Source organism: Spea bombifrons, chromosome 8, assembly GCF_027358695.1.
Source record: "Spea bombifrons isolate aSpeBom1 chromosome 8, aSpeBom1.2.pri, whole genome shotgun sequence".
NCBI classification, from domain to species: Eukaryota; Metazoa; Chordata; class Amphibia; order Anura; family Pelobatidae; genus Spea; species Spea bombifrons.
In genome coordinates, this window is record NC_071094.1 from 4,596,206 (window position 1) to 4,614,648 (window position 18,443).

At 44.1% G+C, this 18,443-nt stretch overlaps 1 protein-coding gene across 8 annotated transcripts in view; it reads left to right on the top strand.

Moving 5' to 3' along the window:
* RALGDS (ral guanine nucleotide dissociation stimulator) overlaps positions 1-18,443 on the top strand; it is a 57,169-nt gene that overhangs the window by 30,245 nt on the left and 8,481 nt on the right. For 5 of the 8 annotated variants that reach the window (XM_053472398.1, XM_053472391.1, XM_053472393.1 and 2 more), the window contains exons 2-6: positions 14,361-14,537; positions 16,015-16,208; positions 16,329-16,403; positions 17,767-17,960; positions 18,207-18,328. In XM_053472398.1, the coding sequence (XP_053328373.1) occupies positions 14,361-14,537; positions 16,015-16,208; positions 16,329-16,403; positions 17,767-17,960; positions 18,207-18,328 (762 nt within the window). The remainder of the gene's footprint in view (positions 1-14,360; positions 14,538-16,014; positions 16,209-16,328; positions 16,404-17,766; positions 17,961-18,206; positions 18,329-18,443) is intronic. The other 3 variants (XM_053472394.1, XM_053472397.1, XM_053472399.1) reach the window with 1 other exon arrangement.

Consider the following 18,443-nt stretch of genomic DNA (forward strand, 5'->3'; position numbering starts at 1 on the left):
CACTCATTCTTGGTTTTCAAGTGATTTTTTTTCATTCATTCGTTATTCATGGTTATACATCTCTCTGGTTAAAAGGGATCTGTATTGATTCAGACTCTTTAAGGGTTAAATGCCCCCCCGGCATGGGAATCTGAATATATATATATATATATATATATATTTAATATATTTCTTGTGTTTAAGTGCCCCAAGGGGGTATTAAATTCATTTTAAGGATTTCAGAAATGTAATTGGCTTATTTTTTATAGCAGGGATGCCATCGGCATGACGATGTGTTTAAGTGACAACTGAGCGCATCCATTGTGAATAATCTAATATTTCAGGCCGTCTCCGCGTGACGCGCATGGCCGTCCGTCCAGTTAGAAACCAGTTCCGAGCAACAGATTTAATATCTTCTTTTCAAGCGACTGAAAAAAAAATAACCTCCCAAATATAACAAATATTCCAAACCACCCATTATGTGCGATATTCAATATGTTAATCCTATGCAATTCCCTGTCTGGCTGAGGGTGATGGGAGCTGTAGTCCAGTGACATCCGGATTGGCATGGTTCTGTTGGTCTGTGACCCTCACTCTAAGCCATGCAGCCGACAATCTAATGAATATCTAGGCCAGACAGTGTCAGGGCTTAACCCTTTAATTTCTCTTCTGGCAGACGAAGGGTTAAGTAGTATTTACCCATCTGTATCTGATCTCCTTCCCTGGCAAGGGGTTTATTTTCTCTGCAGAAAGTGATCATTGACCTTTGGAAAAGGATGCTGACCTCTGGGAACTCAGGATGTCACCACAGTTCAGCCAGTTTAACCCCAAGAGTACCACACCCTGGTTCCTCAAAGGGTTAATAGCGGTCACTGGGAATAGGAATATGATTTCAAACCCTGGCACTGGCAGCTTTGTGTTAATTCACCGTGTGTGCAATTTTTTTTGTTAGGGTTAATTTTCCTATTTTATTTCGATATTGAATATTTGAGCTGCATTTTATTCCTCCCCTCGCTGTAAAACCTCTGGGGCTGCGAATTAGCTACATCACCTTTTATTGCCCCATTCTACAGACAGATGCCCTTAAAATCATTATTTGCCTTAAGGGGGGGTATTAGACATCAGTAGATGCCCCTCTATGGCCGTTCTACATGCGCAATCATTGTAATAATCTGTTTTTTCAGAATTATTAACTCCTAAATTGCTGCGCCATGTCAAATAGGGTTAATTTTTGGGCAGCCAGCTTGCGTGTTTTTAAAAGCTCTTTATTTTTTTTGCCTTCCAACAGCAGTGATTGTCCTCTGAAAGAATCAAAGCCATTATTGAGCAGATGAGTCCGTCCCCTGCCCTGCCTGGGGCATTAGCACAGTATGTTACAGCCAACACAAAAGGCTTTATCACAAAATAGCTCTGGAAAGGCAACTGTGGCCCCACGACGCTTCCAGTAGCATCCTGACCCCTATCGTTTATTCCGCACGTAGAACGTAAAGCCCTTTAAATAGAGTGCAAGCTCTTTGGCTCGGCGAGGGTTAATGCGTCCCAGTAGACAGTAGGGGGGAAAAGTTCCTTGTTTATAGTCTTTTGAGCGGCTCCCAGGCAGTGGGGGTAGAGTGTGTGGGTCCCACTTATCCCCGGATCACATGGCTCCGTTAATACCTTGCAGATGCTGGCCTGACTCCTTTTATCTGGCTCGCCACATTCCTCCGCATCCTCTCTCTGGGATACTGGAATGGAGAAACGAGTCGGTTCTGCTGACTCCGGGGTTTGAGAGGGGGGTGGAAAACTGTTCCAAAAAACATGCGCGCTATTTAAACAAACACCGCCGCGCAGAGCCAGATCCATAATATCACGGCCCGGGCAAATGGTCACTATTTTATTATTATTTATTTTTTATTATTTTTATTTATTTTTTTCATATTATTGTTATAATATTTTTTTATTATTATTATTAGTAATAATATCAACAACAAAAATAATGTTACAATAATAATAATAATTATTATTTTTATAGCGCTTTCATATTCAGCAGCGCTGTACAATGGGATAATCAGTTGTTTGGCTGTCGCTCTCCCCAAATTGTGCACCTTACTTTTCTGTGCACTAAATATACCTATGGAACCTGTCTATAGACTAAAATGATATATATATATATATAATATATATATATATATATATATATATATATATTATATTTATATATAATATAATATATGTATATTTATATATATAATATGTATACATGTATATTTATATATATAATATGTATATATATATATATATTTATATATATAATAATATATATATATATATATATATATATATATACGGTATTTATATATATAATATATATATATTTATATATAATAATATGTATATATATATTTATATACAATAATATGTATATATGTATATATATATATTTAAATATATATATATATATATATATAATTGGAAACCTCCTTATGTGTATCTAACTTTTTTCTGTAATTTGAGACCTGTAGTTGGGTGTGAATACTTAAAATTCGTCATATAATAGAACAAGCATTCAACGTATAGATAGCATTTACGTCAGTGGAAGGAGCGGAGTATGTTTGGGGTAACAATACAATGCGATAGAATGAAAACGCTTTGGAAGTCTAAGATTACATTATGAAAAGGGCTTTACGTAAACGTCTCGCCCCAACCGAACTGCTTCTTATTAATCTCAAAGGTTTTTTTTTATAAATTCGTTAAATTGCGTGAGATCGCGGCCCGTAGACAATAGCTGCCGATTTGCATGATTTTTTTTTAAAGGATGCCAGTGTTTTGCATATCAATATTTTTCTTTTATTTTGAAATATACCACACTAGCAATCCAACAGCTGCCTATGGGCTGCTGGATTACAACTCCCATCATTCCCGCCATGATGGAAACATAGATTTAGCACATCTAGTCTGCCCTTTTTTTCTGCTGTAAAGACTCAGACCTTAATGAGTCGTTGGTCTTGGCATAGACCACTGTGTTAGCATCTACCACTTCTGCTGGGAGGCTGTTCCACTGCTCCACCACCCTCTCAGTAAAGTAAAGCTTCCTTACTCTGCAGGTTGACATGTCTAAACCTATAGTAGAAAATGTTGTATACACAAAAGTGCAGGGATGACCAAAAGTTACCCTCCGGCCATTTCTGTTCTACATCGCTACAGAGTATGACGGCGCTATATAAATCAATAAATAATAGTACATCTCCACTTATTCTCGGCTATCGAGGCTAGCAGGGAATCAGGGGAGAGTAGAGCCCAGGAGAAGCTGGAGTTCCACCTATTGTCCAAACCTGATCAAGCGAAACATCATTTTTTTTAAAATATTATTTTTATTACTATTTTAATTATTTATTACTCTTAATTTATACGAGGGGTTAAATTTGCTCCTTTTGCGGATGAAAGCGATTGGATCCAAACACCTAGAATATGTTCTTCACGCTCCTTAATTAACCTTCGTTTGATGTTATTGTTACAAATATTCCTTCAAACTCCGGCGCTCGCCTCCTCTGCACCCTGACAATTGGTTTCGTCAATAAGTTACTTGGACTCCATTGTGCGTATCGGGGCTTGGGACCCGCCGCCTATCTAAACGTTTAGCCCCGGCCGCCGGGTGCAGGGAGGGGGGCCGAGTATATATATTTTTACATAAAGAACGATTAGGGACACTATTTGCTTTAAGATACTGCAGGGACAATGCCTGGCAGCTCAAAGGGTCCTTTGTTGATCGACCAATTGATGATTGATCAAGCTGTGTCCGGGCTTATTGTTTTACTTGCGTTAGAGGCAGGAGAAATGTAGAGGGTCTCAGGGACCACTGTGCTGGGATCAGAGCTTTCTCCAAAAGAGTTAATGTAAGGAGGTTTTACTTTACTGAGAGGGTGGTAGATAAGTGGAACGGCCTCCCAGCAGAAGTGGTAGAGGCTAAGACATTGAGGGGATTTAAACATGCACGGGATCGGCATACGGCTCCTGAATCTAAGACGAGACCAACGACTGATTAAGGTTGGAGTCTTTACAGCAGGAAAAACGGGCAGACTGGACGGGCCAAATAGGGCCAATCTGCTGGCAGATTCTATGTTTACCGCCTTAAACCTATATTCCTCTCCGCAATCACAACCATACCTTCCAATCGTCCTTTTTGTAGGCAGGATAGTCCCTCTTTGAGACTCAAATACCTCTGCTCTACTCCATTGATGTCTCTCCTGCCTAGCACAAAATCCCATACATTTCTGTATTTTCACTGGATGGGGGAAGCAATTTTCTGTTGTACTTGAGAACTTCCTGTGTACCTTCTGAGCAACATGCTGCAGCAGGAAGTCATTAATGCAACACAGAATTCATTCCCCCCGAATAAAAGACGCTGTTGCAACATTTCACCGTTACCTTATCTGTTTCCATGACTTTATAAAGATCGAAATTTAGCCCCACTTAGTAAATCTACCTCCTAATTGTCATCTGGCTTCCTATAAACCTCGAAACACGTTGGAATTTCGTAAAGAATGAAAAAAAAAGGAAAATAATAGGAAATCATCAGTTTTTTTCTGCTGGCAGGAGCCTGAGAAAGGGCAGCAGGAAACTCAGGAACTTCTACCCTTATCTGCTGTAAAGTTTAATATTTACCTCCAGGGACCTTTAACCCCGCGCTTATTGTATTATTGATCTATAAATATTACTATCCTCGGTGACTGTGGAATGTAAAGTACTTAATCTTTTTTTGTTTGTTTGTTAGAATTTTTTCCAGGTTTTGGGGAAGGTTTATGGCCAAATGAAACTATTATGAGCAGCATAAGCCTTTTTTCTAAGTCAAGGTTCAGTGTCAAGCGATTTATAGAAAAAAAAATCTTCTTTTAATTCAAATGATTCTCCTCTACCGCACCTACCAGGTCGACATGACCCGCATCTACTACTCCATGTCTTCATTTAGAAATGTACCTTCCCATGGGGGTGATTTGCACCCGGATTTTCTACAGGCTTGTTTCCTGGGATAGGTTCCCCCTTTGAAAATTCAACGGGAATCCGCTGCACAATTTTGGGTCTGGAATGCAAATTATTGTTTTTGGCCGAGGTTAAGTTCCTACAGCTGCTAAAACACATGTGCCTACGGGGGCCCAACCTCACTGGGGTAACAATCTCCAAAAGAACCGAAACATGCAAAAATAAAAAAAAAATAAACTACATACGTCCGATTTTATATTTATTTTTTTATATTTTTTTTTATATTTTTATATATTATCTATTATTTATTATCTATATATAATTATATATATTATCTATTAAATTATAATGTTTGTTTTACTTTCTTTTTACTTACTTACACCCCAATGGTGTATAGCTAAGCTATAGGTGTAAGTTAAGTGGCCTGAAGAGCTTGCACTCTAATTTTTTTTTTAAATCCCTGCTTGAGAACAGGTGGTTTGGTCATTACTCGGGGGACAGTGAGGGTGTTAAAGTGTTACAATAGCAAATACCTTAAGTTTTGGTAACATTTCTTATACAGCTATAGCCACCATCTCCCCGCCCCCCCCACCTCAGTAGAGCCTGTAAGTTGTGCCGTGAGTAGGAAAAGGAAAGCGACGGGCTGGCAGGGTAGAAGAATTACCCGACGCCTTGTCATGTATTTGTTTATTCTGTCAGTCTATTCAGGGCAGCGAAAGCTGAAGAGTCGGAAACCAAAATGCAGAAGTGGGGTTTTTTTTGGTGTTTCCCAAAGAATGTTGACAGAGGGACTTCAGATACATGTTATTAAGTGAGAAGTTCCTCGTTTTAATGGGTGGAGGGGGGGTGGAGAGAAGATTGTGGGTTTCGAAATATAAGAATTCCAGTTTTTCGTCAGAGTTACTGGGGTTTACTTGTTACATTTACGGATTTTGATCTCTTTTCACTGATGGATACAATCTGAGTCTGATTTCGGTCTTCTTGGTGGTTGTCAGACATGGAATGGACCCTTCAGGTTTCAAACAACTTGATTTCTTAGTATTGGACTGAAGTCCCCAACGTACAAAGGCCAGTGTCCTGCTACTTAGTGTAGTGGGACTGGGTTCCATCTCATTGGAGACTTCCTTTAGCCACATGACCTCTTGATGGCCAATGGGAAGGCTCCAACATGAAGTCTAATCATTGTGGAGAGGTTCCATCTTTTTGGAAGCTTCTAGTAGCCGTGTGACCTCTCAATAGCTGATGAGAAGGTTACACCATTACTGGGTTCTGTCTCGTTGGTGGCTTCCTGTAGTCATGTGACCTCTCAATAGCTGATGAGAAGGCTCCACCATTACTGGGTTCTCTCATTTGTGGCTTCCTGTAGTCATGTGACCTCTTGATGGCCAACAGTAAGGCTCCGACTATTTACTGTAGCAAGGCTCCACCTTTTTAGGAGCGTCCAGTAGCCATGTGGTCTCTCGGTAGCCAATGAGAAGGCTCCACCATTAAATATTTTTGTAGTGGCTCCCATCTCAAAGGGGCCTTCCTGAAGCCATGTGACCTCTTGATGGCCAATGCGAAGGCTCTAACATGAACTGTAATTAAAATAGTGAGGCTCCATCTTTGTAGAGGCTTCTTGTAGCCAAGTGACCTCTCAATAGCCAATGAGATTTCTCCACCATGGAGTGTTTTAATGGGTTCTGTCCCTTTGGAGGCTTCTTATAACAAGACAAGGCTCATTGTAGTTGGCTTCTTTATATGGATGGCCACCTGTAGTCATATGACTTCTCGACAGCCAATGAGAACGCTCCGCCATGAAGTGTACCGACATAAACAATATATATTCTATTTTTAAACCACGACTTCCTGTGACTGTTTTATGATTTACACAGATGTATTTACATTGTGTTTCCAAGCGCGTGGAATATTTTTCTTCCGGCAGAGAAGGGATACTCCGTGGCTCGATGGACGGCCATAGCGCGTGGAGTCGGCTTCTCGTCCGCTCTGATTCCATTGTTTTTTTGGTTTCCTATAATGGGTCTCGTTTCCTCCGTCCTTTAATAAACAGCGTGCCGTTCCCAAGAGAACCCGAAGCGATGGAGCTGGTTACGCGTCCCATGGAGATAATCCAAGCTCCAGCCCCTCCGTGTCCATTCCTCTCCCCGTAGAACTGGTTGGACTTTTATATTATATAATAACGTCGGCCGCCATGTAAGATGATTTGGTAACATTCAGGTTCTGGTCCATATTGGGCATCTCGGTTTAACGGCTCCAGTTCAGTTGATAAGACAATTATCGACCAGAGTGTATAATAACTTGTGGATCCCTTGAGTTCCTTGAGAAGAGCTCTAGGCGTTTGACCTAAATCTGCCCAAGTTCCTTGAGACCCCATCCCAACCAATTATGGCCGCCTTACCCGAATAATCCATTTATGGAACAAAAAGTCTAAAAGTATGAATTCTATTGTTTTTGGTCGCGTGATGTAATCGTCGTAATTCTTCACGCCGCCTGCGAGATCGCACCTACACGTCCCCAGTTGTATCTATACACCAGCGGGTGTCATTTTACCTATACATTTGCTAGACGTATATATATCAGTTGCGTCAGTGTCTGGCCCAAGTCTTGAAGGCTTTATAATCTAACGCGCGTTCCTCGTATGGCGGCGGCGGCGGCGTTGCTGCACCCCCACTCAATAACCAGATGGGAGAGTGGGTTTCTCACTTGGGTTGGGAAAAAAATAATATGTATTAAGACGCCAAAATGATGGGAATTATAATATTTTATCGTGAATGAACCGTGCAGCCAGTATACCACAAACTAATGCATATCATCTTAATTCACGGCTATTCTTCAATTTTTTTTATATTATTATTATTATTATTTTTATTATTATTATTATTTATTTATTTTGAGTTTTAATTTTATCTTCTTCTGCGGAATTCGTCGATTATAAATCTCTCGGTCGGTTCTACACTTTCATTTTTTATTTTTTTTTATGGATAAAGTAGAGTTTCGGTTTCCATCTTTCAGATGTTTCTGTTTTTCATCCCAGCCAGCGTTGAGCGTTGATCTCATTCTTCCTGGTCCCCCCCCCTCCGGGGTGCAGCCATGGACTTGGTTGCCAGGGAAACGGGATTTGGGATAATTGTCAGCTGACCTGAATGTGACAGGGATGGAATTGTGTGGAGGCCGAGTCCCTGGGAGGCTGGAAGGGAGGCAATGAGGATACATTCCAGCGCAGCCAACAACGGGCTGATTCCCGGATATATTAATGGGGGGGGGGGACTGGAGCTAGTCCTGAATTCATCTTAAATCTACGGCCTGCTATTTCTTTTCATGGTGTATGTGTGTGAACCGGGTTAAAAAGTCACTGTATGATATCACAATTTCTACTGTAAGTATATATGTGGAAGAGCCTCCCAGCAGAGGTGGTAGAGGCTAATACAGCGAGGGGATTTAAATATGAATGGGATAGACATATGGCTCCTAAAGACGAGAGCAACGACTGATTAAGGTTTGAGTCTTTACAGCAGGAGAAACGGGCCGAATGGGGCCGATCTGCCGGCATTGAATTGTTTTAACAACATATTACGCCTGTCCCTCGTATTGTTGCTGTGGACGTCACCTCCACGGATCACCTCCGTCGGTGACATTTCCACCTCTTCCAGGATCTAGAGCAGGTGGGACGGGGGGGGCCGAGTGCAGCGGGTACGCTCAGACGGGGGGCAGAGCGCGGCGGGTACGCTCAGACGGGGGGGCAGCGCACGGTTAAGGGCTCGGAGGTCACTATTCCAAGGCGTGTGATTATTGCGCAACAAGCTAAATAATCCTCATAGAACCCGCCGGAATCCTGTACACTCGGAGAATGCTTTGTGTTCGGCAGCGCGCCCGGCACAAAAGGTTTAAGGCCTTTTTAAGGTGAGGTCACCTACTTAACTCGTTCAGTGCCAAAATGCGTGAGCGACGACAACAAGAAACCCAGTCTGGGACGAGGTCAGGGGGTTCTTCGGTTCCTCCGCTTACAGAGTCTTGGATAACCCAGAACGGATCATTTGTAGCCGGATGAGAGACGGTCACTAATGAATGGTTTCTATCAGAGAGTCATTGTGAGCGACAGGCGGGGGGCGGGGGGTTACAAGATATTTATTTATTTTATTACTTTTCTCCACCCCATCCAGAGATTCAGCAACAAACACAATAAGACTCTTCCTTTCTTTTTCTTTCTTTCTCTCTTTCTTTCTTTCTCTCTCTCTCTCTCTCTCTTGCTTTCTCTTTCTTTTTCTCTCTTTCTCCCTTTCTTTCTCTCTTTCTATCTCTCTCTTTCTCTCTTTCTCTTCTTTCTTTCTCTCTTTCTCTTCTTTCTCTCTTTCTCTTCTTTCTTTCTCTCTCTCTCTCTCTCTCTTTCTTTCTTTCTTTCTTTCTCCCTCTCTCTCTTTCTTTCTCCCTTTCTTTCTCTCTTTCTATCTCTCTTTCTTTCTTTCTCTTTCTCTCTCTCTCTCTCTCTCTTGCTTTCTCTTTCTTTCTCCCTTTCCTTCTCTCTCTCTCTCTCTCTCTCTCTCTCTCTTTCTTTCTTTCTTTCTTTCTCCCTTTCTCTTCTTTCTTTCTCTCTTTCTCCCTTTCTTTCTCTCCCTAGACCCCTTACTTTGTCCGCTCCAGCTGTATCCTGGGCAGGTTTCACAGAGTCCATGCCGGGGAGCTCACACAATGGGGGGGTTTGTTTATAAACATTCGATACATTGTTATTATTATTATTATTATTTTCCATTGTCTAATTTGTTTCCTTTTTTCATATACTATATACTGGTAAAATCCACCAATAAGTTTTTATTACATTATTCAGGAGCCGTATGTCTATCCCATGCATGTTTAAATCCCCTCGGTGTATTACCCTCTACCACTTCTGCTGGGAGGCTGTTCCTCCATCGTCTCAATAGAGAATATCATTCGATTTGACGGCAGATAAATATGTTGGAGAACGTTATTTAAATATAACAGATTAAAAGCATGAAGCATTTAGGTGAAGTACAATAGCTGCCGAGTGACTTGCATAACCGAGAGCTGTCCGGAAGAGCTGAAGCCTGGGCTCTTCATTAGTTATGGCAGGTTACATGTTGTTGTTACATGTAGTTGTTATTCGGCAGAGGTGTCCGTCTGCTTAGCCATTGTGTTTATTGTTGGCGCCTCTCTCCTTCACACCTTGGCGTATTGTCCTTTGTTACTAAAGCAGACGGCAGTCTTGTTGCTAAAGCAGACGGCGAAAATGATAAATATATTTCTTTACTTTGTTTTCTCGGTTTCCTTGCAAATATATATATTGATCCCTTATAGCCTTAGGCACGGCGCGCTCAATTAACAATAGCAGGGGGCTCGAGTAAGAACTCACGGCCTTGGAGTGCTTGCTTTTGTACCAGGACCCCCTCTGGGGTTATTCTCTGAGTTACGAGACGTTGTGGACACCAAGTTTTTTGTGAATTAACCAACTTTTGACATGCTTTTTTACTTTTTTATAATCGAGAAGCAACCGAGACCAAATTCAGAAGCCAGCCTGAGCCGAGCGTAGCTTCCTCCGAGGTGGTCTTCATACGCTATTACTGAGATTGGAGCCTCGGTTCCTTTGATTGTTGTTGTTGTTGTTTTTCGGTAAAATCGGCCCAAATCGTCTTTTTCCGAGGCGGCCCGCCGTGTTTCCTGCTTCGGCCGTAAGAGGTTTAGGGACCAAATCCCACCTCGAGCTCCTGGCTCGCTCTGGGACGACGTCACGAGACCCAAAATAAACAAAGTTGTGTTCCAGGAATGAAGGGCCACTTGGTGCCGCGGCGGCCGGGATTGGCGTCGGGGACGTACAGCTTGTGCGACGTGTGTTGTGTACATTGTTGTCACCGCGAGCAGACAACACACTGCGGGTTACCATCCAAAGGTCAGCCGGCACCTCGTATCCGCGGCATCTCAAACGCGCCGCCGGGCAACAAAGTAGCTTTTCTGGAGCTCTCTGATTGTTGTTTGGTTGTGACAGAGTGACTAAGCCCAGGCATAATAGTCTGACGGGGGGACAGAGCCCGTGACAGTCCGCAGCCCCCCCGTGGCCGTCCTCAGTTCCCCCCGTGGCAGTCCTCAGTTCCCCCCGTGGCAGTCCGCAACCCCCCGTGACAGTCCGCAGTCGCCCCACCCCCCCCCGTGGTGGTCCGCAGCCCCCTTCTGTGTATAAGTTTAACTATAACTGAGTGCAGATGCTCTGCACTAAGTTGGACCCCTTCTGTGGTCGGCGTCTTTCTTGCGTTTAAGGACATGGTGTGCGGGGGTATGATGTCATATCCCAGCAGGGTATGATGTCGTATCCCGACGCTCAGTTCCTTAAAGTCATGCAACGCCCCCATAATGTAAATGAGCCGTTTGGGGCGATCAGAGATCTCTCCTGTAACCGGCCCGTTGAGCAGCGGGACACCCCGGGGGGCCTGATCTGCCCGGGAGGGAGCGATCTGCCCCTCTGCCCTAGGCCAGGATACGTCGCTGAGCGCCGGGGGCTGGGCCTTCCCTCTAAAATCTGATTTATTTCTAAGAGGGAAAGAGTTCCTCGCACTAAATAACGTTGGATAAGCCGTGTTTGCAGTGATGGGAGTGATGCTTCTAACGCTGCATTCAGGCCTGAGAGGGTTAAGCTGCGGAGGGAGCGGCATATGGTCGGGACAGCAGCACAAATTAACCCCCGGCTGGGAGCTGTCTGTCGCGTTATATTAAACGGGTTTATTGCTGCTCAGAAAGCGTTCTCGGGTCCCGTTACTTTTGCTTGTGGTCCTGCTGTATCCCATGCATGTTTAAATCCCCTCACTGTAGTACCCTCTACCACCTCTGCTGGGATACTGTTCCACTTATCTACCCGCCTTTCAGTAAAGTAGATTTATATTTTAGATTTATAAGAGGTACAAATGTTTGACTTTGCGTGCATTATGAGCCCCTGAAGCCCCCCCCGCACTGTCGCTTTTCAGAATGTGATCATCAGAGCAGCTGAGATTTAAGCAGAAACGTCAAATATCTTCCATTTTTTCCTCCCCATTAGAAAGGTCACTCGTTTCCCGCAGCAGGGTCACGGAGGAGACGAGATCTGGAGCTCTACTTTGTTTCTGTACAATTCTACAAACCGGTTCTAATGCCAATTTTCAAGTGGTTTTGTTGCCGTAGCAGCCAGTGTAATGTTGCTGCTGATTGCATGTTTCCATTTGGTTGCTATGGCAATAATACCACTTTCCAAAGTGTCGGATACCCACGTCCATCAAATCTGATTTGTTCGATATAAAACACGGTCATCATCTACAACTAGGGGGTCAGCGGCTTGGATGGAATATAAGGAAACGTTGGTGAGAAAATAGTAGATAAGTGGAACAGCTTCCCAGCAGAGGTGGTAGAGGGTAACACAGTGAGGGGATTTAAACATGCATGGGATAGTCATATGGCTCCTAAAGACGAGATCAACGACTGATTAAGGTTTGAGTCTTTACAGCAGGAAAGTGGGGCCAATTGGGGCCGACGTGGCTCCCTTTGCATAATGCTGGAAGGTTAACGCTTTTCGCATTCATCTCTGCCTCCCGTACTGGGCGCCATCGGCTGCTTTGCATGAAAAGCAAAGCAAACAAAACCACCGGCCTAGCATGTGATCGCCGACATGTCTGTAAGGTGTGGAGGTAGTCGGGGTGCTGCTGGGCAAACACGCAGGAACCCCCCCCTCCGAACCCCCTGTACCCCGGCCCGCTCAGCCAGTGATTACCGTACTTTACATTTTCTTACGTCTCTTTCTTTGTTTGGTTTCTTGGATGGAATGTAAGGAAGTTTTACTTTACAGAAAGAGTAGGGGATAAGTGGAACAGCCTCCTAGCAGAAGTGGTAGAGGGTAATACAGTGAGGGTATTAAACAAATAAACATGCATGGGACATACTGAATATAAGACGAGACCAACGACTGATTAAGGTTTGAGTCTTTATGGCAGGAGAAACAGGCAGACTAGACGGGGGCCGGTCTGCCGGCAGATTCTCTTCCCATCTTTTTGCAGTTTGTGTTTTTCCTCCCCTCCTCCTTTCCCTTTCCATCTGGTTCCTCTCTTGGTGAGATCTGGTGTTGGTGGTTGCAGGGGTTGTGGTCACTCCATAGTAACAGAATAACTACTCTTTAAGGAGTGTCTTCTGCATTAACCCTTTAACCCCTTGGGGAGGTGCCGGGGGTCCGCGCATGGGCCGTGAGCTTCAGTGACATGTGAAAGTGTTATCGGAATTCAGAGGGGGCGTAGAACGCGTCAGTTGTCATGGCCGCCGGTTTCCATTCATTATTATGTCAACATTAAGGGAAAAAAAGGAAGTTTTGGGGGATTTCTTTACTGTGCGGCGATTTAACCCTTTAAAACCGTGCAGTATTAGTGAATATACACAATGAACTTACCCACGATGCTCCCTGCAGGCTACAGCGCCACCGATCCGAAAACACGAAGCTGTAATCTATAGGAGCAGAGAGTTAGATGGAATGTAAGGAAGTTTTTTTATGTTACTGAGAGGGTGATAGATAAGTGGAACAGCCACCCAGCAGAAGTGGTAGAGGTTAAAACAGTGAGGCAATGGGCCAAATGGTTCTTACTGTCAAATTCTATGCTTCTAGCGTGGAGGAAGGGCACGAGCCGCACCCCAGAATAAACCCCTGGGTAATCGCCAAGAGATATCTCAACTCGATTTCAATCTAGTCTCAAAGCCTTAGAATAAGGCAACATCATTGGCTGCGGGGACACCCAGCCCCAAGAGCTTACAATCTGGGTCTTGTAGTCTTGGGCTGAAAGGGTTAAAAACAAATGCCAGCCATTGACGCCGCGAAGAGCAAATGCCCCAAAATGCCTTTTAATCCCTTAACAGACTTACGAGGTAATCTTATTTTGTTTATTATGTGATACGCCTTCAGGACCATCTGGCTGCGACAGCTGATGGGGACGCGGCGCGCAGGGAGCCGCTATACGGGGGGCCGCGTATCCGATTACAGCATGTGAGAGGATTACAGGCGGCGGCGTGCGGGGGGGGGGACCTGGCGTTGGGGGGCTTTTAAACAGGACAGGCCCGTGTTGGGCAGGAGCGCTCCGTCAGCTGCAAAGGATTTATTATGTAATCACAGGACAAGACATACCCATTGTACAGCGCTGCGGAATATGATGGCGCTATAGAAAATAATAAGTAATAATAGACATATATGAACGGGAAAAAACATTAGGAATTGTAAATCCAATTTTGTTTGGTTTTTTTTCTGAATAAATAATAATAATAATAAAATGTATTCTTTATTTTTTTCCCTGCTTTAGAAAACTGTATTTTTCCTTTTTAGCCCCAAAATGAATTTCCTTTTTTGTTTTTATTGTATTTTTAAGTTTATCTGTGAATAGTATGTATTAAATCGCCGTTTTGTTTTTTTCTTCCTCTAGAGCTCCACTCAGGAGATCGGAGAAGAGGTCTACGATGGAGTTGTCTATAGCATCTCGCTCCGTAAAGTGCAGCTGCACCATACCGCCAACAAGGGACAGCGTTGGCTGGGGGTAAGCAGAGTTCCATCACCCATGGGCAATGCGGAAGGCGGGCTCGCCGGACCCCGGGATGCCACGGTGAGGAAGGCCGTTGTAGTAGACATTGGGGTGGTGGGAGGGTGAACGGGACCTGTGAACTTCTGTGGCTCCTCCGTTCTTTTTGTGGATGGTGCAGAACCTCAATGGACCATCTGCTTCCCTGCTCTGTGCTCTTTGATGACCCCGAATGTTCTGTCGCTCCTAAACTCCCTCAATCATGCATGTCGCTGAGGTTCCTGTGCTTTATTGTGACGCTTACACGCTTATCCCACAATTCTGTGTCCGTTGCCCACCATTGTTCACAACATCTGCAGCTTTCTCCATTCATTAGAAGACCAGGTCTCATGACCATGCCTGGGAACTTGTGGGCTCCCTGGAGAGAGGAGAGAATTGGCCAGCCAGATGTAGCCCCATCATGTTAGAGGTCTACAGTCTAATCATTTCTGGTTAGCCAAGAACTTCCAGGGGAAATTGACAGGGAGCGGGGCGTATCAGGACCCCGCTCCCGCGACCTGGAGGATCCGGGTATTGACCCGGAGAACCCGAGAAGTGGCACTTCTCCTGGAGTTCTCTCGACCAAACCCGGTGAGTTCCCAGGTACGCTCATGTTTACGAGCGTAACTTTTTTTTTGCATACGTACCAAGTTCTGACAGAACCCAGTCTGACCCCGGTGACCCCTTCGGACGGGGTCGTTTTATCTAACCAGCAGTGGTGCTTTATCTTAGTGGGAAAGTGGACATGGATCAGGGCTTCCCCCGCTGTCTAGAAACACTTGGAATGTGACGGCGGAAATAAACCATTCGGCCCATCTGTATTTTTTGGTTCCTTTTCTTTTTTTGGGGGGAAAGAAGGGTGATTTACATGGAAAATCTCCTCCCGGTGAAACCTGAGACAGTTCATACACTGGTTCACCTCCAGCCGGGACGATGAACAAAAACTTAAAAAAAAGGAGGAAATTAAAACAAACTCTGGCTTGTGTAATTGAAGTTGTCTCCGTGTTATTTTTTTACATAAGACAGAATCCATAGCATGGCCGGGGTGTGGCGAGGAGGTGCGCGGGGCAGGAGGCTAAGCGGAGGTCAGCCAACTTCTTACATTAACAAACAGCCTCGTAAGACAGAATGCCGCGAGCCTACCTTCCCCCATGCTTGTCCCTCGAGACGCAGTTGAGTTTATAGAATCTAGAAACCGGAAGGGCAAGTGTTAGAAGAAAAAAAAAAATGCGTACTCAGGAGAATAAGGAAGGAAAAAATCTATATTCAGACGGTTTACGAATTCCTTTCCGACCCTGGGTAATATGGCGAAAAAAAGAATCCTGGTCTGATACTTTGTCACGGTGTCAACCAGGGTTTCCTCGCTGTTGATGGTCTACAGCTTCCATCATGGTCCACGCCTCAACTTGATGTTGATGTCCAAGCTTTATCACGTCTCTCTGGCTTTTTTTATGATGACTGCCATCGATTTTGTTGAGCTTCCTTGGTGGTAATCAGGCAACTTTTTTTTCCTCATTTGTAGTATGAAAATGAGTCAACTTTGAGCTTGTATGAGACCTGCAAGGTGAGAACCATCAAGGCTGGGACCCTGGAGAAGTTGGTGGAATACCTGGTCTCCGCATTCAGAGGCAACGACTTCACTTACGTCACCATCTTCCTGTGCACATATAGAGCTTTTGCGACCACCAAGCAGGTTCTGGACCTTCTTCTCAACATGTGAGTTCCAGGTGTCCCCTTTATCTACCATAGCTTATGAGCACCAAAAAAGCTAATCTTAACACCCAATATAAAAATGTAAAAAAAAATTATAATTGATTACCTTTCCTTTCTCAAAAGGTTTGGACGACTAAACCCCAAGCTGAATGGGGAACTCTCTCATGACACTATCGACGATCGGCTGGAACTGAAAAAGTAAGTTGAACCCATCGGTCTTACGTTTGTATGAAGCGCGTGCGTGCCGACATTATGTTTATGGAAACAATTTAACCGTAAATAAATAAATCGGAACCATTTGTCCCATCTGGTCTGCCCCTTTTTTTTCTCTACTGTAAAAGGTTAAGGGCTTTAACATCGAGGAATTTAAAGCTCGCATTATATAAGACAGGCCAGAAAAAATCATGTTTTTCTTCCTGGAATACAAAAAAAAAACATGATAAATCTGTCATCGTTATAGAGAAAGCCACCTCCCTTTTCCCTATTTGACTGCTCTGTTGCAAGCGTAATTAAAAGCATATCTTTAGGAGAAACAGAACGTTCTAGAAATCAGAGATGAACGTTATTCTGCCTTCGGGAACGGTTCCTGCCGAGGTTCCTGATGGCCTCCGGCGATCAAGAGGCTCGACAGTTGTCCTTCTTTTTTATATTTATTTTTTTTGCAATGTGCCCCAGATGGTCAGTTTCCAAAAAAAATCTGCCAGCAGAGAGAATTGGCGAGCCGGACGTTGACCCTTAACAGTCTTGTTAGAGGTTTACAGTCTAATCTTGTCTGGTTACCCAAGAATACCTACAGGCTTGGGCTTGTTCATTTAATTGCCGGAAGATTTACACACGAGGTTAATCCTCCGGCATTAACAAATTACAACAAGGAGGGCAGTTAGCCCAAAACTTGTTATTGTTATTGGTGCGTGCGTTTTTGTGCTTGCTCTGGTGGCCACGCTGGCTCCTCTTGATGCTTAATATTTCAGCATTATCATACCATTTACCGAATATCAAACTGCCTTCTTTGCCCTTTATGCCCCAATATGAAGATAAATACATACCGACAGAGCCGGCCTTAGGTGTTCTGGCGCCCTGTGCGGACTACTCCTCTGGCACCCCCCCTCCCAAAAAAAGAAAGGAAAATCTTGTCACAAAACTCCCCTTTCTCACTATCTATCCCATCTCCCCCTTTATCGCTATCTACCACCTCTGCCCCTTCTCACTGCCCACCTCTGCCCCATCTCTTCACGAGCGACCGCTCAGCACCCCTGCCCGGGACTTAAATTAAAACATTGGGTTTTTTTGTTGTTGTTTTAACTTTATTTAACATCCTCCATGTTAAAGTTAAACAAAAACTTTATTTAACATGTAGGATGTTAAATAAAGTTTAAAAATCAAACAAAAAAAAACGATGTTTTAATTTAAGTCCCGGTCAGGCGCCCCTGTTGCCATGGCGCCCTGTGCGGTCGCACAGGTCGCACACCCCTAAGGCCGGCCCTGCATACCAAGTACAAATTTGCACAAATGCCCTTAGTGTGTTGAAGGTGGTGGCTCACTCTTCTGTTTCCCCGCGTAGCACCGTCTCGTCCATCTTGGGCGCCTGGCTCGATCAATACTCCGAGGATTTCCGTCAGGCCCCGGATTACGTCTGTCTGAAGCAGCTCATCGCTTACGTCCGGTACAACATCCCCGGCTCAGACTTGGAGCGAAGAGCTCGCAATTTATTGGCGCAGTTCCAGAGCCAGCACCTCATAAGGACCGATCAGACCGGTGAGTTGCAAACTTTGGACTCGAACGTGGGAAGGGGAAATTTGAGGAACTTCCATAACGTCTAGAGAATTCAAAAGACACTTAAAGAAACATAACACATCTGCTAGCTCTGTCAGCCTCATGTTTCTCAGCCATCTATTGACTTTATATCGATAACTATTGATACCAAGGCCCAGTTTTTTTTGCCGATTCTGGGACTGATCATTACCCCTGATGTTTTTATGGTTTTATTATTTTTTTTTGCAGTTGTGGACCATTCAAGCTGCACTTTACGGCTGATTGAAGAAAACTCTCTCTTGGAAGGAAAGCCCGATTTCCTCTCCTTCCGGCAGGATATGCTGGCTGAACAATTTACAGTTATGGACGCTGTAAGTGCTCACTTCCTGTCCTACTTCAATTATTTCCCCCACATTGTTATTCTTTCTTCACCATTCCTCCCTTCTGCTGCAAGTTCATTCGTATCTCTCTTTTTGCATCTCAGTT